Source organism: Micropterus salmoides, unplaced genomic scaffold (genome assembly GCF_014851395.1).
Source record: "Micropterus salmoides isolate LMB-PRFRI ecotype aquatic unplaced genomic scaffold, ASM1485139v1 Ms_hic_scaffold_8, whole genome shotgun sequence".
Lineage (NCBI taxonomy): Eukaryota > Metazoa > Chordata > Actinopteri > Centrarchiformes > Centrarchidae > Micropterus > Micropterus salmoides.
The window spans coordinates 23,145,249-23,162,619 of record NW_024044570.1 but is presented as its reverse complement, the minus strand read 5'-3'; the positions used below and the strand labels follow the sequence as shown (position 1 = coordinate 23,162,619).

General features: G+C 43.4%; 1 protein-coding gene across 10 annotated transcripts in view; it reads left to right on the top strand.

The window, feature by feature from the left end:
- The window catches only part of furinb (furin (paired basic amino acid cleaving enzyme) b), an 81,600-nt gene extending 65,520 nt beyond the window's left edge, over window positions 1-16,080 (top strand). For all 10 annotated transcript variants that reach the window (XM_038705058.1, XM_038705056.1, XM_038705057.1 and 7 more), the window contains 9 exons: window positions 1,953-2,125; window positions 6,020-6,232; window positions 7,923-8,023; window positions 9,635-9,738; window positions 11,049-11,166; window positions 11,308-11,487; window positions 11,713-11,840; window positions 12,461-12,589; window positions 13,465-16,080. In XM_038705058.1, coding sequence (XP_038560986.1) covers window positions 1,953-2,125; window positions 6,020-6,232; window positions 7,923-8,023; window positions 9,635-9,738; window positions 11,049-11,166; window positions 11,308-11,487; window positions 11,713-11,840; window positions 12,461-12,589; window positions 13,465-14,174 — 1,856 coding nt within the window. In that variant the 3' untranslated portion in view covers window positions 14,175-16,080. The remainder of the gene's footprint in view (window positions 1-1,952; window positions 2,126-6,019; window positions 6,233-7,922; window positions 8,024-9,634; window positions 9,739-11,048; window positions 11,167-11,307; window positions 11,488-11,712; window positions 11,841-12,460; window positions 12,590-13,464) is intronic.
- Window positions 16,081-17,371: the final 1,291 nt, after the last annotated feature.

Below are 17,371 nucleotides of genomic sequence, written 5' to 3'. Positions count from 1 at the left end.
GCAGCCAACAAGACTCAGTGGAGCCTGCCGAGCCCCGAGCAGTCCCGTTCACAGATGTTACTCATAACTCTCCTTCTTTGTCTTCATTACCATTCATCTCTCGACGGAGCGGCACGTTGGCCCTGTTCTCATAAATGACTCCTCTGTGAATCTTTTCATGTCATGGGGTCAGTGAAATGTTTATAAACAGCTGTGATTTGCTCAAAAGAAAATACCAATGGTGTGTGTGTGTGTGTGTGTGTGTGTGTGTGCGCACATGTGAGCACAAGCAGTCACGTTCGTAGGGACGCCTAAGTGTGTATCCTTACTGAGCAGTGATTAGTGTTTAAAACCTGTAATTGACCCTACCTGGCTCGCTCTGTGTTTCTTTCCACCTACTGTACTTGTTTTCCACCCACCAGCGCACACATACACACACACTCATAGCTGCATTGCTACCTGCTACTCCTGACTTGCTGGTGCTTCAGGGAACTCACAGAGCAGTGTCTTAAAAAGGAATCGTTGAGCCGCAGGAAGTTGATGAGAATTGTTACGACAGTGATTATCATTACTGCTGCAATACAGCCCGTGCATAGTGATCACCGAGCTAACATTGTGCTTTATGTCGCATGTTTAGCCCTAGTTCATTTTTGTGTTTTTCTTTTTTTTTTCCAGGTTACTCAGTATTCAAAGTTGTGTTACGTCGAATCCCCACACTAACAGAGTAATTACTGCTTTGGCTACATCCCTACTGCCATGTGTTTGTGCCTGCAGGGCCAGGCAGGTTGTCTAGAATGGATTATTGAAGTCTTAATGTAGACATCGTCAATCGTAGCTTTGCCTCTGAGGTCCGGAGTTCCTCTCCCAGTAATGGACCCTATTTGAGGGTGGTTCATTTCATGCCTCTCTACAGCCATTAATGTTCAGGGGAGTGATCTGAGGCTGTTCACTTCAAAGGCTCAGACAGGGTTGCGTTCCAGGTATGATGAAAGGTGACATTTGGTGCTACCCTGTGGACACACCGGTCTGTTGAAGCCGCTGTAAACTCTCAGCTCATTTATACTGTGCGAACGTGTATGTGGTTTTCTCTCTTCTGTTACATTTGCCTACGTGTCTTTCTGATTTTTGGTGGGGTCAGGAAACAGACTTTCTTGGTTTAACAACCAGATGTGTTTTTATGCCTCCACCACGCCAATAGCCGTGGCCGAAGGCTCTATCTTTTCTGGTCCGTCTGTTGGTCCGTCCTGTTTTCATGAATGCAATATCTCAGGATTGCCTTGAGGGATGTTTTTCAGATTTGTCCACCTGGACACAAGGATGAACTGATTAGAATTTGTCAAAGGTCAAGGTCACTGTGACCTCACAAAACACGTTTTTGGCCATAACTCAAGAATTGATGTGGTAATTATGACAAAATTCCTCACAGATATTTAATGGGATACAACAATGAACTGATCAACTTCACTGTGATATCATAATGCCCTAGAGAAACACTTTTTTTGGCCATTATTCAACATAACTCAGGGACAGAAGAGAAGATTGAGACCATATTTCACAGTTGGTCAGACACTGAATAGGTGACACTTTTGAATCCAATGTCATTGTGACCTCAAAAATGAGTCATGGATGTAAACTGCAACTTGCCTGTCTGGCAAAGGCATACAACCGTGGGGCAGTAATCCTGGTTGTTTATGTGACGTTAAAATAGTGTAAGCTATTGCACACTTAATCATTAAAACTGGAACTCTGTGAACTCTTGTCTCTCTTTTTTCTGTTTTGTTTATTTTTTGTGAATATATATATATATAATGATAAATAGCTCCAAGCTATTTCTTTCAGCCTTCTTATGACACGTTTTCTTTCTTGTCATCTCATGCTGTTTTTTTTTTTACAATCTGTCATTCTGTCACTCGTTCCCCACCACCTTTCACGTCTACAGGAAATCTAATTTGCATTATGTGTTTATATTACAGGAGTTCGTATGTTGGATGGGGAGGTGACGGATGTGGTGGAGGCACATTCTCTTAGCCTCAACCCTCAGCACATCCACATTTATAGTGCCAGCTGGGGCCCAGAAGACGACGGCAAGTCACTGGACGGCCCTGCCAAGCTGGCTAAGGAAGCTTTTCTCCAGGGAATCACCAAGGTCAGTCAGAGCATAAGATTGGATTTCTAATCTACTAATTAAGCATATCTATCAATCTCACACAAGATCTTAATGTGCTTATTCCCTTCTTTTTCTCGATGAGAAATAGATAATAAGATTGATATCACACTCATGTTTGTATGGTAAATATGGAAAATATGATGCTGAAGCCAGCAGACTGTTAGTTTAGCTTAACATAAAATCTGCAAGGGGAACAGATGGAAATAGCTAGCCTGGCTCTGTCCCAAGGTAAGAAAATCTGCCTATCTGCACGTCTCACCAATAAACACGCTATATCTTGTTTGTTTAATCCCTACCAAAAACAGCGTAAAACAAACAACAATTTGTCATTTTACGGGGATTTTTTTGCCCAACTGTTTCTTTGCCATTCTAGTATCAAAGTCAGTTTTTCCTTCAAGCTGTGTTTGCTTTCAAGTTGTACTGTTGCCCTCAACAGTTACACAGGATCAAGGCATAGGATAAATTACACGATTACGCGTCGCAAAGACGCAGCAGTAGGGAATTTGTTTAAAAATAACTTTTTGGCTTATCTGCTGAAGCTGCGACTTTATCCTAACAGTAGTGCATGAGACAGATAATCTATTACATGCTGCGCAGCCCCCCTCCTCGCGCATGCTCTCACTCATTCAAGCTCAATATCTTCAGCGCAACGTTTCAAACACATTGGCTGAGACACCCGCCATCAGCAATGAAAGAACTGCCCATCCCTCCTTTGCCAACAACAGCGTATAGTACAAAACACTTGTGTGGACACATCCCGGCTCCACCTGGAGTTTCAGGCTCATTTTGTTTGATGCCATGGCGCTCAAATCAATGAGTGGCAAAGAGGCATGGTGACAAACAGTGGAGAATAACTTTTCAGGGGGAGAGTGGTGTACAAGCCTCTCAGCCGTTGTTGCAGCTACCTCCGATGTCTGGGGCACTCTGCCCTATGCCTGTGTTGGAGGGTCGACTTTGAGAAGACGAGTCAAAGCGAGAGGCACCAGGGTCTTGATGGAGTTAGGGATAGGTTTTGGCTCAGTTTACAGTGGGGAAAACACAAAGACAGGGGGAAACAGACTTCAACACCGGGACCAGTAACTACCTGTAGTGTCCAAAGCTAGCCTGGCAACTGGTCCTAGACAAGAAGTGGTCTGGCTTATAAGCCCCCATAAAATGTATTTTCATTTTTACTACTCAGTTTTTGTAGTGATTAAATAAACAAGACATAACATGTTAATTACTGAGCTTCAGAGTGCTTGTGAGCAGATTGTATTAATATTTAATATCTGTGAAGATTCTCAGTCATCCAGGTCATACTTATCCAAGAAGGGTTAAATCAAGGGCAACTGTACTTGATTGAAGATACTTGAATATTTAATGGAAGATATTTGTTTGAGAAGTACTGTGTTGAAAAGAAAAACCTCAAGGTGAGTTCGTTAATTGCCCTCTGACTAGTCCTTTAGGGTTGGATAGATTAAGACATTAAAGATTATGACATATCATCTAACGCTAATGTCGTCATTTCTCATATGTCAGCATGCCACATCAAAGGCGCAGAACAGCTAAATGATAAAAGTGAGACGGGAGAAAATAGAAATAGAGCAGCAGTCAGTGATGCAGGACAATAGTTGGATTCAAAGACGGCAGTAATTAGCGTGTAAACGACTGAAACCACACATTTTCTTTGGAAAAGAATGACTCATATGTCACATCCCTAATGTGAAATGCCCCACATATCATGGCGTGTTAGTGAGAAAGAAATGCCTGACAGCAGCACAACAGGACCTTTCTGGTTTCCTGTGTTCTCCTGGCAGTGAGATAGCCCCGGGCACTGAAGTGTTATCGTCGGCCTCTGTAACCTGCAGCAAAGGCAGCGTCCAGTCATAGATTGGGGTTGGAAGGTTTAGGAGTATTAGCTAGAACTTCAAGACCCTTGTGTTAGGATACAGTATGATTCAGACAGCATCATACATATAGTAGAAAATGTAATTGATAATCCTTTTTAAAAGCCTCTCAACATGCTCATTTAAAGTCTCTGTTCAGGTCAAAACGAGTTTCCTTTGTACCCTTAAAATGTGATTAACCATGCTGGAGAAAAACACTGTTGCAAAAACAGTGATAAAGAAGCAAAGATCCCAGCATCTTTATCTGTCGGGACTCTGAAGCCAAAATACTGGAACTGATGATGTGGCAGGATTTTTATTTTTATAACAGCCAGGCCAGAGTCAAGCAGGCAGAGAGCAGAACAGACACAGACAATCTTTAACAACAGGAGAAGTGAACAATCTTGCAGCTTTTTCCATCACTCTGACTGAAAACAGCAGTTTTTATATTCCCTTTTTTTGTAGTTTTGTGTATCTGTGGGAGGCCGAGAGCGAGGCAGTAATGATATACATCCGTTTTCTCTCACCTTATTAATTTCTTGCTTGCCACCAACAGTTTCATTGTTCCTGCTCACTCTGTATGTGGGGAGTGCAGTAAGAGAGGTCCCTCTGCTTTCTTTTTATCTGTATTTATCTATCATATGTATTTCTTCTTTTGTTCTCCAAAATGAATAAGTTATCCGCCCACTTTGTTCAAACTGTAGGTGGAAGAAGAAAAGTTTTAATCTGTTTTATTCTGGATGTCACAGTGTCTGGAGTTGCCGCTTTCACACTTTGATGAAAAAATTGACTGTAATTGTTTTATTAACTTTTGAATGACAGGGCATCATTAATGCTGAATACAAATGCAAGTTGTGAGTAAATTATGACAATAACATTTATTCGTTTTGGCACTTTTCACAAAGCTCTCAAAAAGTGCTTCGCAGAAGAACAAATCAAAGACAGAGATAACAAAGAAGAAAAAGTACTTGCCAAATATATTTTTAAAAGAGGAAAAGAATGAAGTTAAAACATGACAGCAAAAGTAAAACTAATTAAAGCCTATTTTAAAAATCTGTAAGACTTCAATAAAAAGGACACTGAGGTTGTTCTCCGGCCAGAGGCTATTTCAGAGCCGTTGAGCCCTGGCTGCAGATGCCCTGCTGCCCTCTATCTCTCTTGTCTCCAGCACGTCCCCGGGGACAGTAAGCAACAACGGGTCAGTAGACCTCAGGCTACTGTCAACTATGTATTGAGAGAAAGAAGGTCAACAGTGTAGGACGGGGGCAGATCAACCTGTTCCTTAGAAATAATCAGCACAACTTAAAAATCGATTTTAAAGGCTGTATGTAGCCAGTGCATGGAGGCCAAAACTGAGAAAATGTGCAAAAAGTTTCTCACCCTGTGATGTCCTTGGCAGCTGGGGGGGGTTCTACAAATTGAGGATGGCTTTCCAGCGAGTTGCAGTAATCTAATCGCCTGGAGACGAATACACTAAAAAAGGACAAAAAAACAATCTAATCTTAGCAATGTCCCTGAGTTGACAAATGACACCCTTTGTTACTTAGCTAAAATGTTTAGTGAAATTTTGATCTGAGTCATAAACCGCCCCGAGATTTCCAGCCTCCTGTTGGCAGTCCAGACCCAACTGGACTAAATGTCCATCTCATATAATGTGCGTATTTTACGAGCATACAATCTCACTGCCAGATATCATGTTGTCATTTATCAGGCCCCTAAATTATATTCCGTTTGAGTAGATTCTGTAATTACATTTCTTCTGTTTGTTATCTGATGTTCTCCCGCAATAAGTCGCCTGACATTATGATATATTAATAAGAGTTGTGCCGACAGCAGTTCACTGCTTCTAAGCAAAAGCACATAAGCGACAAGGTGTTCAGGCAGTGAGACGCACATCTTTGTCAAAGGCAATTTTTCACTTTTCAACCAGCTCTTGTTGGTGTCTTTCTCTTAAACTATTCTTTGTCTGTGGATTAAAACTTCATGAACATGTGATTCTATGCCAAAGGGACGTGGCGGCCTAGGCTCCATCTTTGTGTGGGCCTCGGGTAACGGTGGCCGGGAGCAGGACAGCTGCAACTGTGACGGCTACACCAACAGCATTTACACACTGTCCATCAGCAGCACCACGCAGTCCGGCAACGTGCCATGGTACAGCGAGCCCTGCTCTTCCACCCTCGCTACCACCTTCAGTTCTGGAAACCCGGGGGAGAAACAGATAGTGGGTGTACACACACACACACTCACACTCACACTTTGAACATCTCAGATTTCGTGTAGGATTGTTTTTTATACTTCAGGATCTTTAGCACACTGTAAATGTCAGCATTGCAAAAATAGCCAAACATCTCATACTGTGCATTGGCCTTATCAGTCAAAAGCTGATGCTGGTACATCCAAAACAAACCCTTTTCGAGCGCACATACACATTAACCGTGTCTCTCTCAAATCAAAAATAGGCATCAAACTGTCAAAATCAGAGTGACTGATGTGTAACATACAGTGAGCAAAGCTGACAAACACTGAGTGATGTCACATGCTTCCTTCAAGCTGCTTGTCAGCTAAAGAAAGAATTGCCTCAGGGACATAGAATAACATAAAACAACTATAAATCTGCCATTCCCTCCAAAATACAACAGAGGCATGCTGAAGGCAAGCAAACACAACTCCTCAAATGGATGAAATTAAAGTCATTTTAAAATGTACTGCAGCAGTTGCTTTATATTGTTGCTTTAGTAGTGAGAAGCTGTCATTTGTTGTATCAGTGAGTTCATACATCTTTTTTTCCAAAACTAATATTTATGTTCACTTTGATTTTTGTGTTTGGTACATTTTTGCCTAGACTGTCAAATTATAAGCCGACCAGGCTTGTAAACAAACCCTACGTGGACAACATGGAAAGAAGAAATAATTTTAGCAGAAAATCCTTATATTGGAGAAGCTTGAACCGGCAAATACTTGGTATTTTTTACATTTACATTTGCTCATTTAGCTGACACTTTTATCCAAAGCGACTTACACTTGCTATATATGTCAGAGGTCACTCTGGAGCAACTTAGGGTTACATGTCTCGCTCAGGGACACATTGGTGGATGTGTCGCAGTGGGAATCAACCCAGGTCTCTTACACCAAAGGCATGTGTTCTATCCACGGCCCCATCCCCACCCTGTTTCTTGGCAAATTACTTGATAATTACAGTAGTTGACAATTTTCTGTCGATCAATTAATTCAATACTTTTTTTTAAAGCACAAAATCAGTGAATACAACCAAAAATCGATGAATGAAACATGAAAGCGTTTCAATGTTGTTTTATCCAGTTTTGAGATCTAACAGTTGGCCCTGTGCAGACACCTGCCCTCCCTTTGTTTACTCCTCTGACACGTTCTTTCCAAAGATAATGGTCATTAGTGCCGCACTCTGTGAGGCCAAAAGTTGCAAACCAAGAATCTGTCCTTAAACCTTCACTTGCCCTCTGGCTTCTTGTCATTTCTGACGTGTCCCCATCGTGACCCAGAGGGGCCTCATTAGCTTTCTGGCATTGGCAGAGACAGAAAGCAGAGGTCTGCCCGGAGTGCTAACATATATTGTCTCACCAACACCCGACCTGGCTGGGCTGATTTGGCTGACATTCACTGTCCTGGCTGTAACCCTTTGGCAGGGATCCACAGACCTGAGACTGAACCTACTTGCGCATCCACCCGCCTCCTCCTCCTCCCCCTTCTCCTCTGCCTCCTCTCCCTTCTCCTTCCCGTCTCCAAGTGCTGCTGGCACAGCTTTCATTGTCCCAGCCCTCTGAACTTCTCTCGCTGTGAACTTCACTCATACTGAAGTGGGGGACTGAATGTGTCATTTTAACTGTGTCCAACTTCCTGTATTTCTGTGCACTTCACTCTCTCCTCCTGTCTCCAAGGTGACCACAGACCTGAGACAAAAATGCACAGACTCTCACACAGGGACGTCTGCTTCGGCCCCACTGGCTGCTGGGATCATCGCTCTAGCTCTGGAGGCCAAGTGAGTGAGCACGACACAGCCTCCTCCAGTAACCATAGAGCTATTTTTGTAGTCAACCCTGTAGCTAATACGCTTCAATGTAATGTTATCATAAATGTCATTTGTTATGCTCTTCTGTGCACTCGCGGGAGGTGCGTGCGTGCATGCAACATGCACGCACGTCTGGAAAGGCGCATACGTGTCTGGGAGTCGGCGTTGGCCTAAATCCCAGCCCAGAAATTCTTTCCTCAGCAAATTAAGCTTTTGATAATCAGTTAATTAGCGAGACAAATCAGCAACCGCAGCCCACACAGACATCTGAATACCTGTAGGGCCGGTAGTGAAGATTTTTAACTCCAGACTGTCTCTCATTATCACTCACTCAGGACTCCAGGTATCAGAATCCAAGTTTCTGTCAGCAGCTCTAATGTGTTCTCCATTAGGGCCCTATCTTTAGTCATATCTTGTGCATGTTAAGTCCTCTTATCAGGGAGCCTGCATAATTCTCCTCATTTCCACATTAGCGATTAGCTGACAGGTGTCAAATCAAATCCAGTATTACTTCACAACCCGGTTTCAGTTCAGGTGTACATCCTCAGGGTCCTAGGTTTATCTCAGCACTGTCACCTCTGATATTGTAGGACTCACAGATTTAAGGTCACTTTTAACACCAAACTAGAGTCAGTCGTTTGGTGCCTGTCAGAAGTGTGCACCCCTTTCTGACAGGAAGCAGTAATAACACAGTCGCTAGTTTATCAGACTGGGACCACACTGGGATTCACAGAGATGGAATCTTTTAATAGGTAGAGTGAGCTGGCTTTCTGGTGTTATACTATTTTATTTATTTCCCCGTCGCTCTTGGCTGAGGTGACATTGAGTGCATCGGGGACGGGTTCTTGTCCATTAATAACACATGAGAGGATGTGAGATGTGAATGCTGATGCAGAGAGTAGAGGTGATGCACCACAATACAATTCTGTGTTTCTATTTCTTTCTGTTGTGGTGTTGCACTCGGTGAGCAGTGTGATTCATGGTTTGATTATCTTAACCCACAGAGCTTTTTTTTTTTTTACCTCATTGGTGACTCAAAGGCTTCTCCTACTGAATGCTTCTCTGCTGTGCTTCTTAATAAATCTATATTAAAAACAAAACTTTTATTGGGCTTCTGCTGTGTGGAAGGTGAGCCCATCCCCTAATCCCAAACCTCATTAGAAACTATCATTACAGAGAGGTCTAGACAGTTCTCTACAGTATTGTAGCCACTGTTTTACTGTGTTCCCTAACCTTTCTACAAAGTAGGTTATGATGTACCTTTAGTACTGGTGTTTTATGACGGTTTTGAAGCCTTAATGTGAGCCCATACCTTTTGTTATGGTTGACTGACATATCCATCAGGGCTACTGTCTCAGTGTATTTCAGAGATGTAGGTGTGTCCTCACTGTATATGCCCAGGTGAATCACATATCAGGTGTTTCTACAGACTCCTGACCTTCTCCATATCCCATAGCTCCTCACACTTGAGGTCATCGAAACATGACTCTTCTCATAATGTGCATTATGTAGAAAGCCATTCAACTATTATTGACAGAAAGTCAATACAGTTTCTCTGCTTTCCTTCCTGTATCGCTGCAGTATGAACCTGACGTGGAGGGACATGCAGCACCTGGTGGTGAGAAAGTCCCAGCCCGCACACCTTAGCGCCGGAGACTGGAAGACCAACGGAGTGGGACGCAGAGGTAGAGAGCGGACTAGTCCAAATCAAGCACAGATTGTATTATATGCCGTTTTATTTGTGCCTCTTTTCTGAGCTCACAATGAGACGTTTGTAAGCACATGAACCATACTTTCTAGAAACTTCATTATCGTGCAAATAATCATTTAATTCCAGCAAACAAAAATATATTCGGTGGAGAATGTTTGCTATTATGCACAAAAGCAAACAATGGTATTGTCTGCACTCCCAAATCATTCGAGACTTGCTGTCTCAGCATTTTTGCTCTCTGTTTGCCTGCATGCACTATGCGACAAAGCCTTACAGTATGCCACAAGTCCAGCCAATCAAAAAAGCACTGGGAGAAAGGTAAATAGGCACACCACAGAAACACACAAGTAGTTTATACAGTTTTGGTTACATATGTAGTTTTAGGATCCCTCATGAAAGTCCACATGTATTCTCTACTTGGGTATTGTAGTTAGATTCCTAGCTAACCTCTGCCAGATAAGCAGTAGCTATCTAAGCTAGTTATGACTTGATAACTTCCTGATACAAAGCTGAGGCATTATAATCACTAAGTCCAAATAATAACAAAAGGACATTTATATTTTGTATTTTTTGGTTTTAATGATGAAAGTTTTTTTGTGCTGCTTTTTTAACGAACAGCCAAACAGCAACCTGCTACACGACACAAGAGCCACTAACTCTAAACAGGAACCCATGTTGGATTTCCTGCCGAAGTCTTCTTCTTGTCCAACATACAAACATGACTGAACACTTGTCCATTGCCGCCAAACAAATATTCGCTACGGAAAAGTGCACTGCTAATGCCATTTTCCAGGCGAGATAGATATTTAGCTTTTACGCTGCAGCACATTAAGCCGTATGTAATCTTATCTGAAAATATCCCTTTTGTCCATTTAGATGCCGGGGTGGTCTTTACTCTTCAATCCCACTAACAACATGCTGTCTGCCCATGGCATGTGCGCTACAGCACGAGTGTGTTTACTTTGTCTTTCGTTCTCCTGCTGGGGCTCAGCCTGCCAGCTGCTCTCAGTCAAACAGAGACACTAACATGCCCTTCCAGCCGGCTGAGACAGAATTATATTTCTTCAGTTAGTTCCTGAACTGTAACAGTGGCACAGTTCAAATCTGGGTTTTTGATGGAACTGCATTTATTATGTAGGATTGAGGAACAACATCGAACGCCAGTGTTACTGTAAAGAGTGGATATTTGACTGTCTGTAATTTCTCTTTCTGTGATGTTATCTCAACGCCACCACCCACCAACCGGCCATTCTCTTTATCCTTCCACCATTTTTTTCTCCACAGTGAGTCATTCGTACGGTTATGGGCTCCTGGATGCAGGGGCCATGGTGGCATCGGCACAGAACTGGACCACAGTCGGGCCACAGCATCAGTGTGTTCACAACATGCTTGCAGAACCGAGGTTAGAAGGGTGACCTGAAGCTGTGTGTGTGAGAATGAGGAGGGACGGTCGTGTGCATTTGTAGCACAGTGCTATTGTCTGTGTCCATTTCTGCAGCCACACAACATTAACCACAATCCCCTCCACATGTCATACCTGCAGAGACATTGGGAACAAGCTGGTGTTCAGCAAGAGCGTGGATGCCTGCTGGGGACGACCGGAGTATGTCAGCTCTCTGGAACATGTTCAGGCTCGCCTCACTCTCTCCCACAACCAGAGAGGAAAATTGGCCATTCATCTCATCAGCCCACTGGGCACACGCTCCACCCTGCTGTTCCCCAGGTACACAGTAAAACACACCAGTATATACACCAACAGCAGATCCCTGAGACAAATCTCTCTTTGCCTGTGTCTCTTTTTACACACACAGACAAAAACAATGTGTGTGTGTGCCTCAATGTTAGTTGTACACAGATACTCCCACATGTATACTCTCTGGGAAAAACACACTCTCTGCTTTCTGCCTTTGGAATAAATAAAACAAACACGCCATGTCTCCTCTTCCAGGCCCAATGACTTCTCCTCAGAGGGATTCACCGATTGGGCCTTCATGACCACACACTCATGGGACGAGGATCCTCAAGGGGAATGGACGCTGGAAATAGAAAACGTAGCAGCTAATGAACGTGACTATGGTAACGCCATTCATTGCCATTAATTGTTGAGTCTGGTCACATCACATCAAACTTACATTCACTGCCCCTCATCAACTCCAGTCCTCCTGCATATTTTTAATGCTTCTCTAAATAGCCTCTCCTCAGTTCCCCTTCTTTCTGTCACATTCCCTCTAATGATTCAGTTTGAACCATTTTTGGTACTGGGGCTGCACCTCTCACTCTCTTAGTTGCTGGGCAGTGAAATGTTTTGCAAGAAAATAGTTGGCAACATTTGATTAATAACTTTAGTATCTTGAGAATGTTTTTTTTTTTAATCTGCCTGCATCCATTTTTTTCAAAAGGCAAATGGCAGCATATTGTCAACAAGAGTCAACTGCTCGTTAAGTCCTGGAGCTTTCCTGTGGCGTTGTTGACTCAGAGCGACCGGGGAAATGAGATAGGGATGCATCTCTTCCTCTGCTGGTGTTGATCCTCCTCCAGTGTTGTGTTCGGTCCGCTCTCATCACTTGTTTCCTTTCCTTCCACCCCCATATCCTCTGCTCAGCCAGTTCACACCGTTCCCTCTCTGCAAAGTGTTATATTGATATTCTCTTCCACATCTCAATACCCCCCCCCCCCTCCTTCTCTCTCTCTTCTAGGTGTGTTGAGTCAGTTCACTCTCATCCTGTGGGGTACTGGACCCAGCGTTATTAACCCCTCCTCATCTGATTTCCCTCGGCCGTCCAACAACAGCTGCAAGACCTTCGATGCCCAGCAGATTTGTATCGGTGAGTTCATTTGTGGAAGTTGAATGGGCTCATTTGTATTTTCTGCTGGCACTCAGCGATTGTTAGAAAACAGGCTTTTGGTCAGACTGTGTTTGGTATTTCAACTTGTGAAAAGCGAGCGTTGTGGTCGCCCATTTGCAAGTCTCTCGTGCATCTGTTTACACGCGCACTACGAATATGCACATTGCCATATGTCATATGAGTTTGACTCAGAGTGTGGGACGTATGGAGGAGCAGCAGGGGAGATTCAAACTGCGTCAGTGAAGAGGTGCTATGTTGTCAACAACTGTTGAGGAGGACGACTCCCTCATTAGAAGGCAGATGAGATCGGAAGCTTCATTCTGCTTCCAAGCAGTCAGACACTTTCTTCTCCATAATTTAGTTACACAAACTTGTGTTACTCCTACATTTCAGGAGTAACACTTTATTTTTACAGGGCCCCAGTTTTCTGAAATGAACTGGAATATATTTATAATTATATAGAGAAAAGAGACACAATGTCCAACTATTTTGATTTCCTGGGTGTGGCCATTGTTTAGCTATCTTTTAGCAAAGTCCAAGTCAGGAGACAGGAGATCAGTTGAAAATGAAAAACTGTAGAAGTGTATCTTTCTGCGTGGTTATAAATTACAAGGAAGCATACAATTTAACAAATGTAAAGAATAGGATCTGCTATTAAGTGTAATAGAGTATCAGTTCCAGATATTTTAGTTATTATGTGTACTGTTTCAGAGAACTCTATTTCCCGTTAGTTAGTTAGTTAGTTAAAAAAATAAAAATACAAACATACATAGTTGTGGATGCCATTTTCGTTGTGTTTTATTGCATTGAATGACACTTTTTCCCCTTATTCTTTCATCTCCCACACCATCCAGAATGCAGCCCCGGCTTTTCCCTCTTCCTCCAGGGTTGTTTGAAGTTGTGTCCGCCAGGCTTCACCTCAGGGCCGCAGCTCCTCAACCTCTCCCTGGAGAACTGGGTGGACTTGTCCTCCGTCCAGGCCTGTCTGCCCTGCCATCCCGCCTGCCTCACCTGCTCTGGCACCGGGCCTACAGACTGCTTGTCCTGCCCGCCTCACAGCCACCTGGTCCTCACGTCCTGCCTGCACCAGAACCAGGTGCAGCGTAAATCCCCATTAGCTGGGGAGCTCCAGGGGAACGGTGCCCAGCCAGAGGGGGAGATCCCAGGAGCAGCAGCAGGCGACAGCAAAGAAGGCGAGGAACCTCCGGGGCTTAGCATAGCTCCATCCACTCAGCTGCCTGCCATCGTGGCCGTGCTGAGTTGTGCCTTCATTCTGGCTGCCTTCGTCGGGGTCTTCCTCTTGCTGCAGATGCGCTCAGGTGGAGCTTCTTTGGGCTGGAGGACCAAACTGCCCTCTGTGTATTCAGAGATGAGGGGGGTGCGGGTGGACTTTGGTTTTGGCTTCGGCCAAGGACGGGAGAGGAAGGCACGGGTAAGCTACAAGGGGATCCCCACTGTGTGGGGGGATGAGGACATGATCGCCTACCAGTCTGAATCAGACAGCGAGGAAGTGGACGGTCAAAGCGAGCGGACAGCTTTTATCAAGACGCAGAGCTCCATCTAGCTGAATCTGCACGATGTCCTGGGTGTCATCAGTATTTAGATCTGACTACATGAAGGAGACTCACACAGGCTCAGTAAAAACACAAAACGCAGGCCTTACTGTCTCACCCCATTCAAATGCATTAAAGAGTCAATCATTAGTTTTTTCATGTATTTATTTACATTTGTTAATTTATCGTATTTGACTCAATATTTTGATGTCAGATGTATTTATTATGCACATGACTCTTTGTCACCAATTTAAGGTGTTATGCAAGTGTTTTACTTAAAGGACCCGTGTGCAGAATTTAATGGCATCATCTAGCGGTGAGGTTATAGATTGCAACCATCTGAATACCGCTTGCCTCACCCCTCCCCTTCCAAGCATGTGGGAGAACCTGTGGTGGAACAAAAAACATGAAAAGCTCTCAAGAGCTAGTATCTGGTTTGTCCATTCTGGGCTACTGTAGAAACATGGCAGTGCAACATGGCAGACTCATGGAAGAGGACCCAGTCTCTCTGTAGGTATAAGGGCTCATTCTAAGTCAACAAAAACACAGTGATTCTTATTTTCAGGTGATTATACATTAATGAAAACTTATGTATGAATATATTATTTCCATTTCTGCGATACTCTGCCAATAGAGCACCCTAAATCTTACACACTGGTCCTTTATTTTACTATAAGGACCTGTCTGACCATATTTTGTCAAATTTATCAAAGGGATATTCAGAAATGTAGTATTGCACTTCTTTAAAGACAGATTGATTTTAAATAGTAAAAATCAATGCAGTAGACTCCTAATTTTCCTGAATATTAGCAAGAGTAGGTCAAGCCCCCAAAGCCATGATTCCTACGTTTCCCATAATGCAACAAGATAGCATCATTCATTAGAGCTTCCCAGCTAAATTAATGCCATGTCTTTTCAAACTCCACACCCCCACTTTCTGGAATACATCTTGTAATCTCGGAGCCCAACAACCAATCAGAGCCCTAAATACCAATGACTTCATCAGGGTTATTTTTTCAGACTTGTCAATGCTCCTACAGAGCTACAGAAGACATTATCCAACTGTTTCCAACAGGTTAAGAAGGTTGAAAAGTACTCTGTAAGGAGTGAATTTGACCTGTGAAATGGGAAGAGTTGCCCCTCTAAACCTAGTAGAGTGCATTACTTTCCCAAATATGCATCTGCTTTGTCCCCAGACCCTTGGCCCCTGACACAGGCAGAGTTTTCATGAATTGCTGTTATATTTTATCAGATTCCTGGCAGATTACGGGCCGGGTGCCGTGAAGTAGACACGCGGTTCATTAATAGTAAGAAAACTTTAAATTGAAGATTCCTGCAGCTACTGGCACGGCATAATAAAACATCCCGCTGGCTGTTTGATAAGCAAGAGACTGTGGAGGACGCTCCGTTTTCAATCCATGCAGTGGGAATCGGCACCGCAGTGTAGACATCGGATATATCACTCACAAAATCTCATTAACTTGTAGTAGATTAACAGTGTTTTTGAATTAAATTTTAAAAAACACACTTAGCCCGAAGCTGCTTGGCTGACCTTTACATTCTTTCTAGTGGTTGCTGCTGGTAAGAAATAAGATAATTTTGTCTTCATTTTCCCCACAGAGCATATATTGATTTTTAGGGCTTCTCTCCCAGTACGTCCTCATCAGGGCAAAACTCTTTCCCTTTGTGCTGTGAGCGCCATACATTGAAAGACAAATACCCGCTTTATTTCCCATCTATAACAGTTGAATCAAAGCCTTTGGATCTAGAGGCCAGGATGGTGATTAAGAAATTAGATCTTGTATCGCGTTTTCTATGTTTGTTTTCTATGCTTTTTTATTTAACTGACAATGGATGTTAATATTGTGGAGACCAGTTTCATACTGGAATAAAATGACTTTGGCTGTTGCATACATAGACTGTTTGCGTCTCTACTGCCAGATTGTATAACTTTTTGGGGTTTTTATTAATTTTAAATTCAGCCCCTGACACACACACCACCCAAGAGAACAGATGGTTCATCACTTCTTCATGGCCGTATATCATTGTTGCAAGTGTGTTTCCTTCACTCCGGGCGTTCAGCTTTAACGGGGTGCCAGCACTCTTGTCTTCTCCTTGTTATCCAGTTGCAGCGAGCATGTTGCCAAAAAGCCTTCAAGAAATAGTTTTCTCAAGTTTCAATGTGGTAGCCTCTCTTAAAGTTTAAATTAATATAAATGGAAAAGGTTTGTATACAGGCGGGAAAACAATGCCTGCTGGTAGCAGCTTTGTTCATTAGCAGCTTTCCTCTATAACAACCTCTACAGAGGCAGGTAACTGGGTTCATGGGTGAAGGTACATTCATTCTGTGGCCCATAATTAGATCTGCCGGGAGAACTCGCAGCAGAATTCAGTGCCCCGCGGATGTGTCACGCTTTGCATTATAAGTGAGGCTGACAGCCATCCGTCTCCTCATTCGCACCTTCATTACATGTTTACGTGAGCTGTTATCTGTTTTCATTGTCTTTCTTTCTGTGTGCCCTTTAGCTTGTAGTAATTAGCTGTCATGTCCTGCACAACGTTGCCTACTAACTAGACTTGGCAACAAGAAATATTAGATTAATATCCCCCCCCCATGAGAACTGTAGTTCAGGTCTCATTATTCCAGCTGGTCAGACCTTTTGTTTGTCGGTGCTGAATGTGATGCCCAGGGACAAAGCTTCTTCCTCCCATCCCTTACAGAAAAGTTTAGAAACACAGTTGGCAGATTCAGTGCAGTGATCAGTCTCCGGCCTCAGGCGTCCCTGCCACCACGCTTTCTTTCTTCCTTCCTCTGTGTGTCCCTGATTCATTTTTATGTAGCGTGAACAAAGAAAACTGTTCTTTTCATGTTCAATTCGCTGTCACAGATACGTTCAACACTTTCGCCTCAGAGGAGTAAACATGGGTGAAAACATGCTGTTGTTAACTACATGTGATTTAAGTGTGCGCTTCTACACCGGCACCCTGCTCAGTTTAATTCACTTGACAGCGAACCACTCAAGTGAAGCTGTGCACAGTCTAAAACGGCTGAAATCTCAAAGAGTGACTGCATACTGTATGTAGGCATGGACTGTGCTGCTGTTCTGACTCAACGTTGCCCCCTACTGCTGGAGAATTAGTCAAGCTCTTAACTGATACTGAGGAAGACCAAGGAACTGCATGAAAGTAAGTACAGTAGAGATTCACT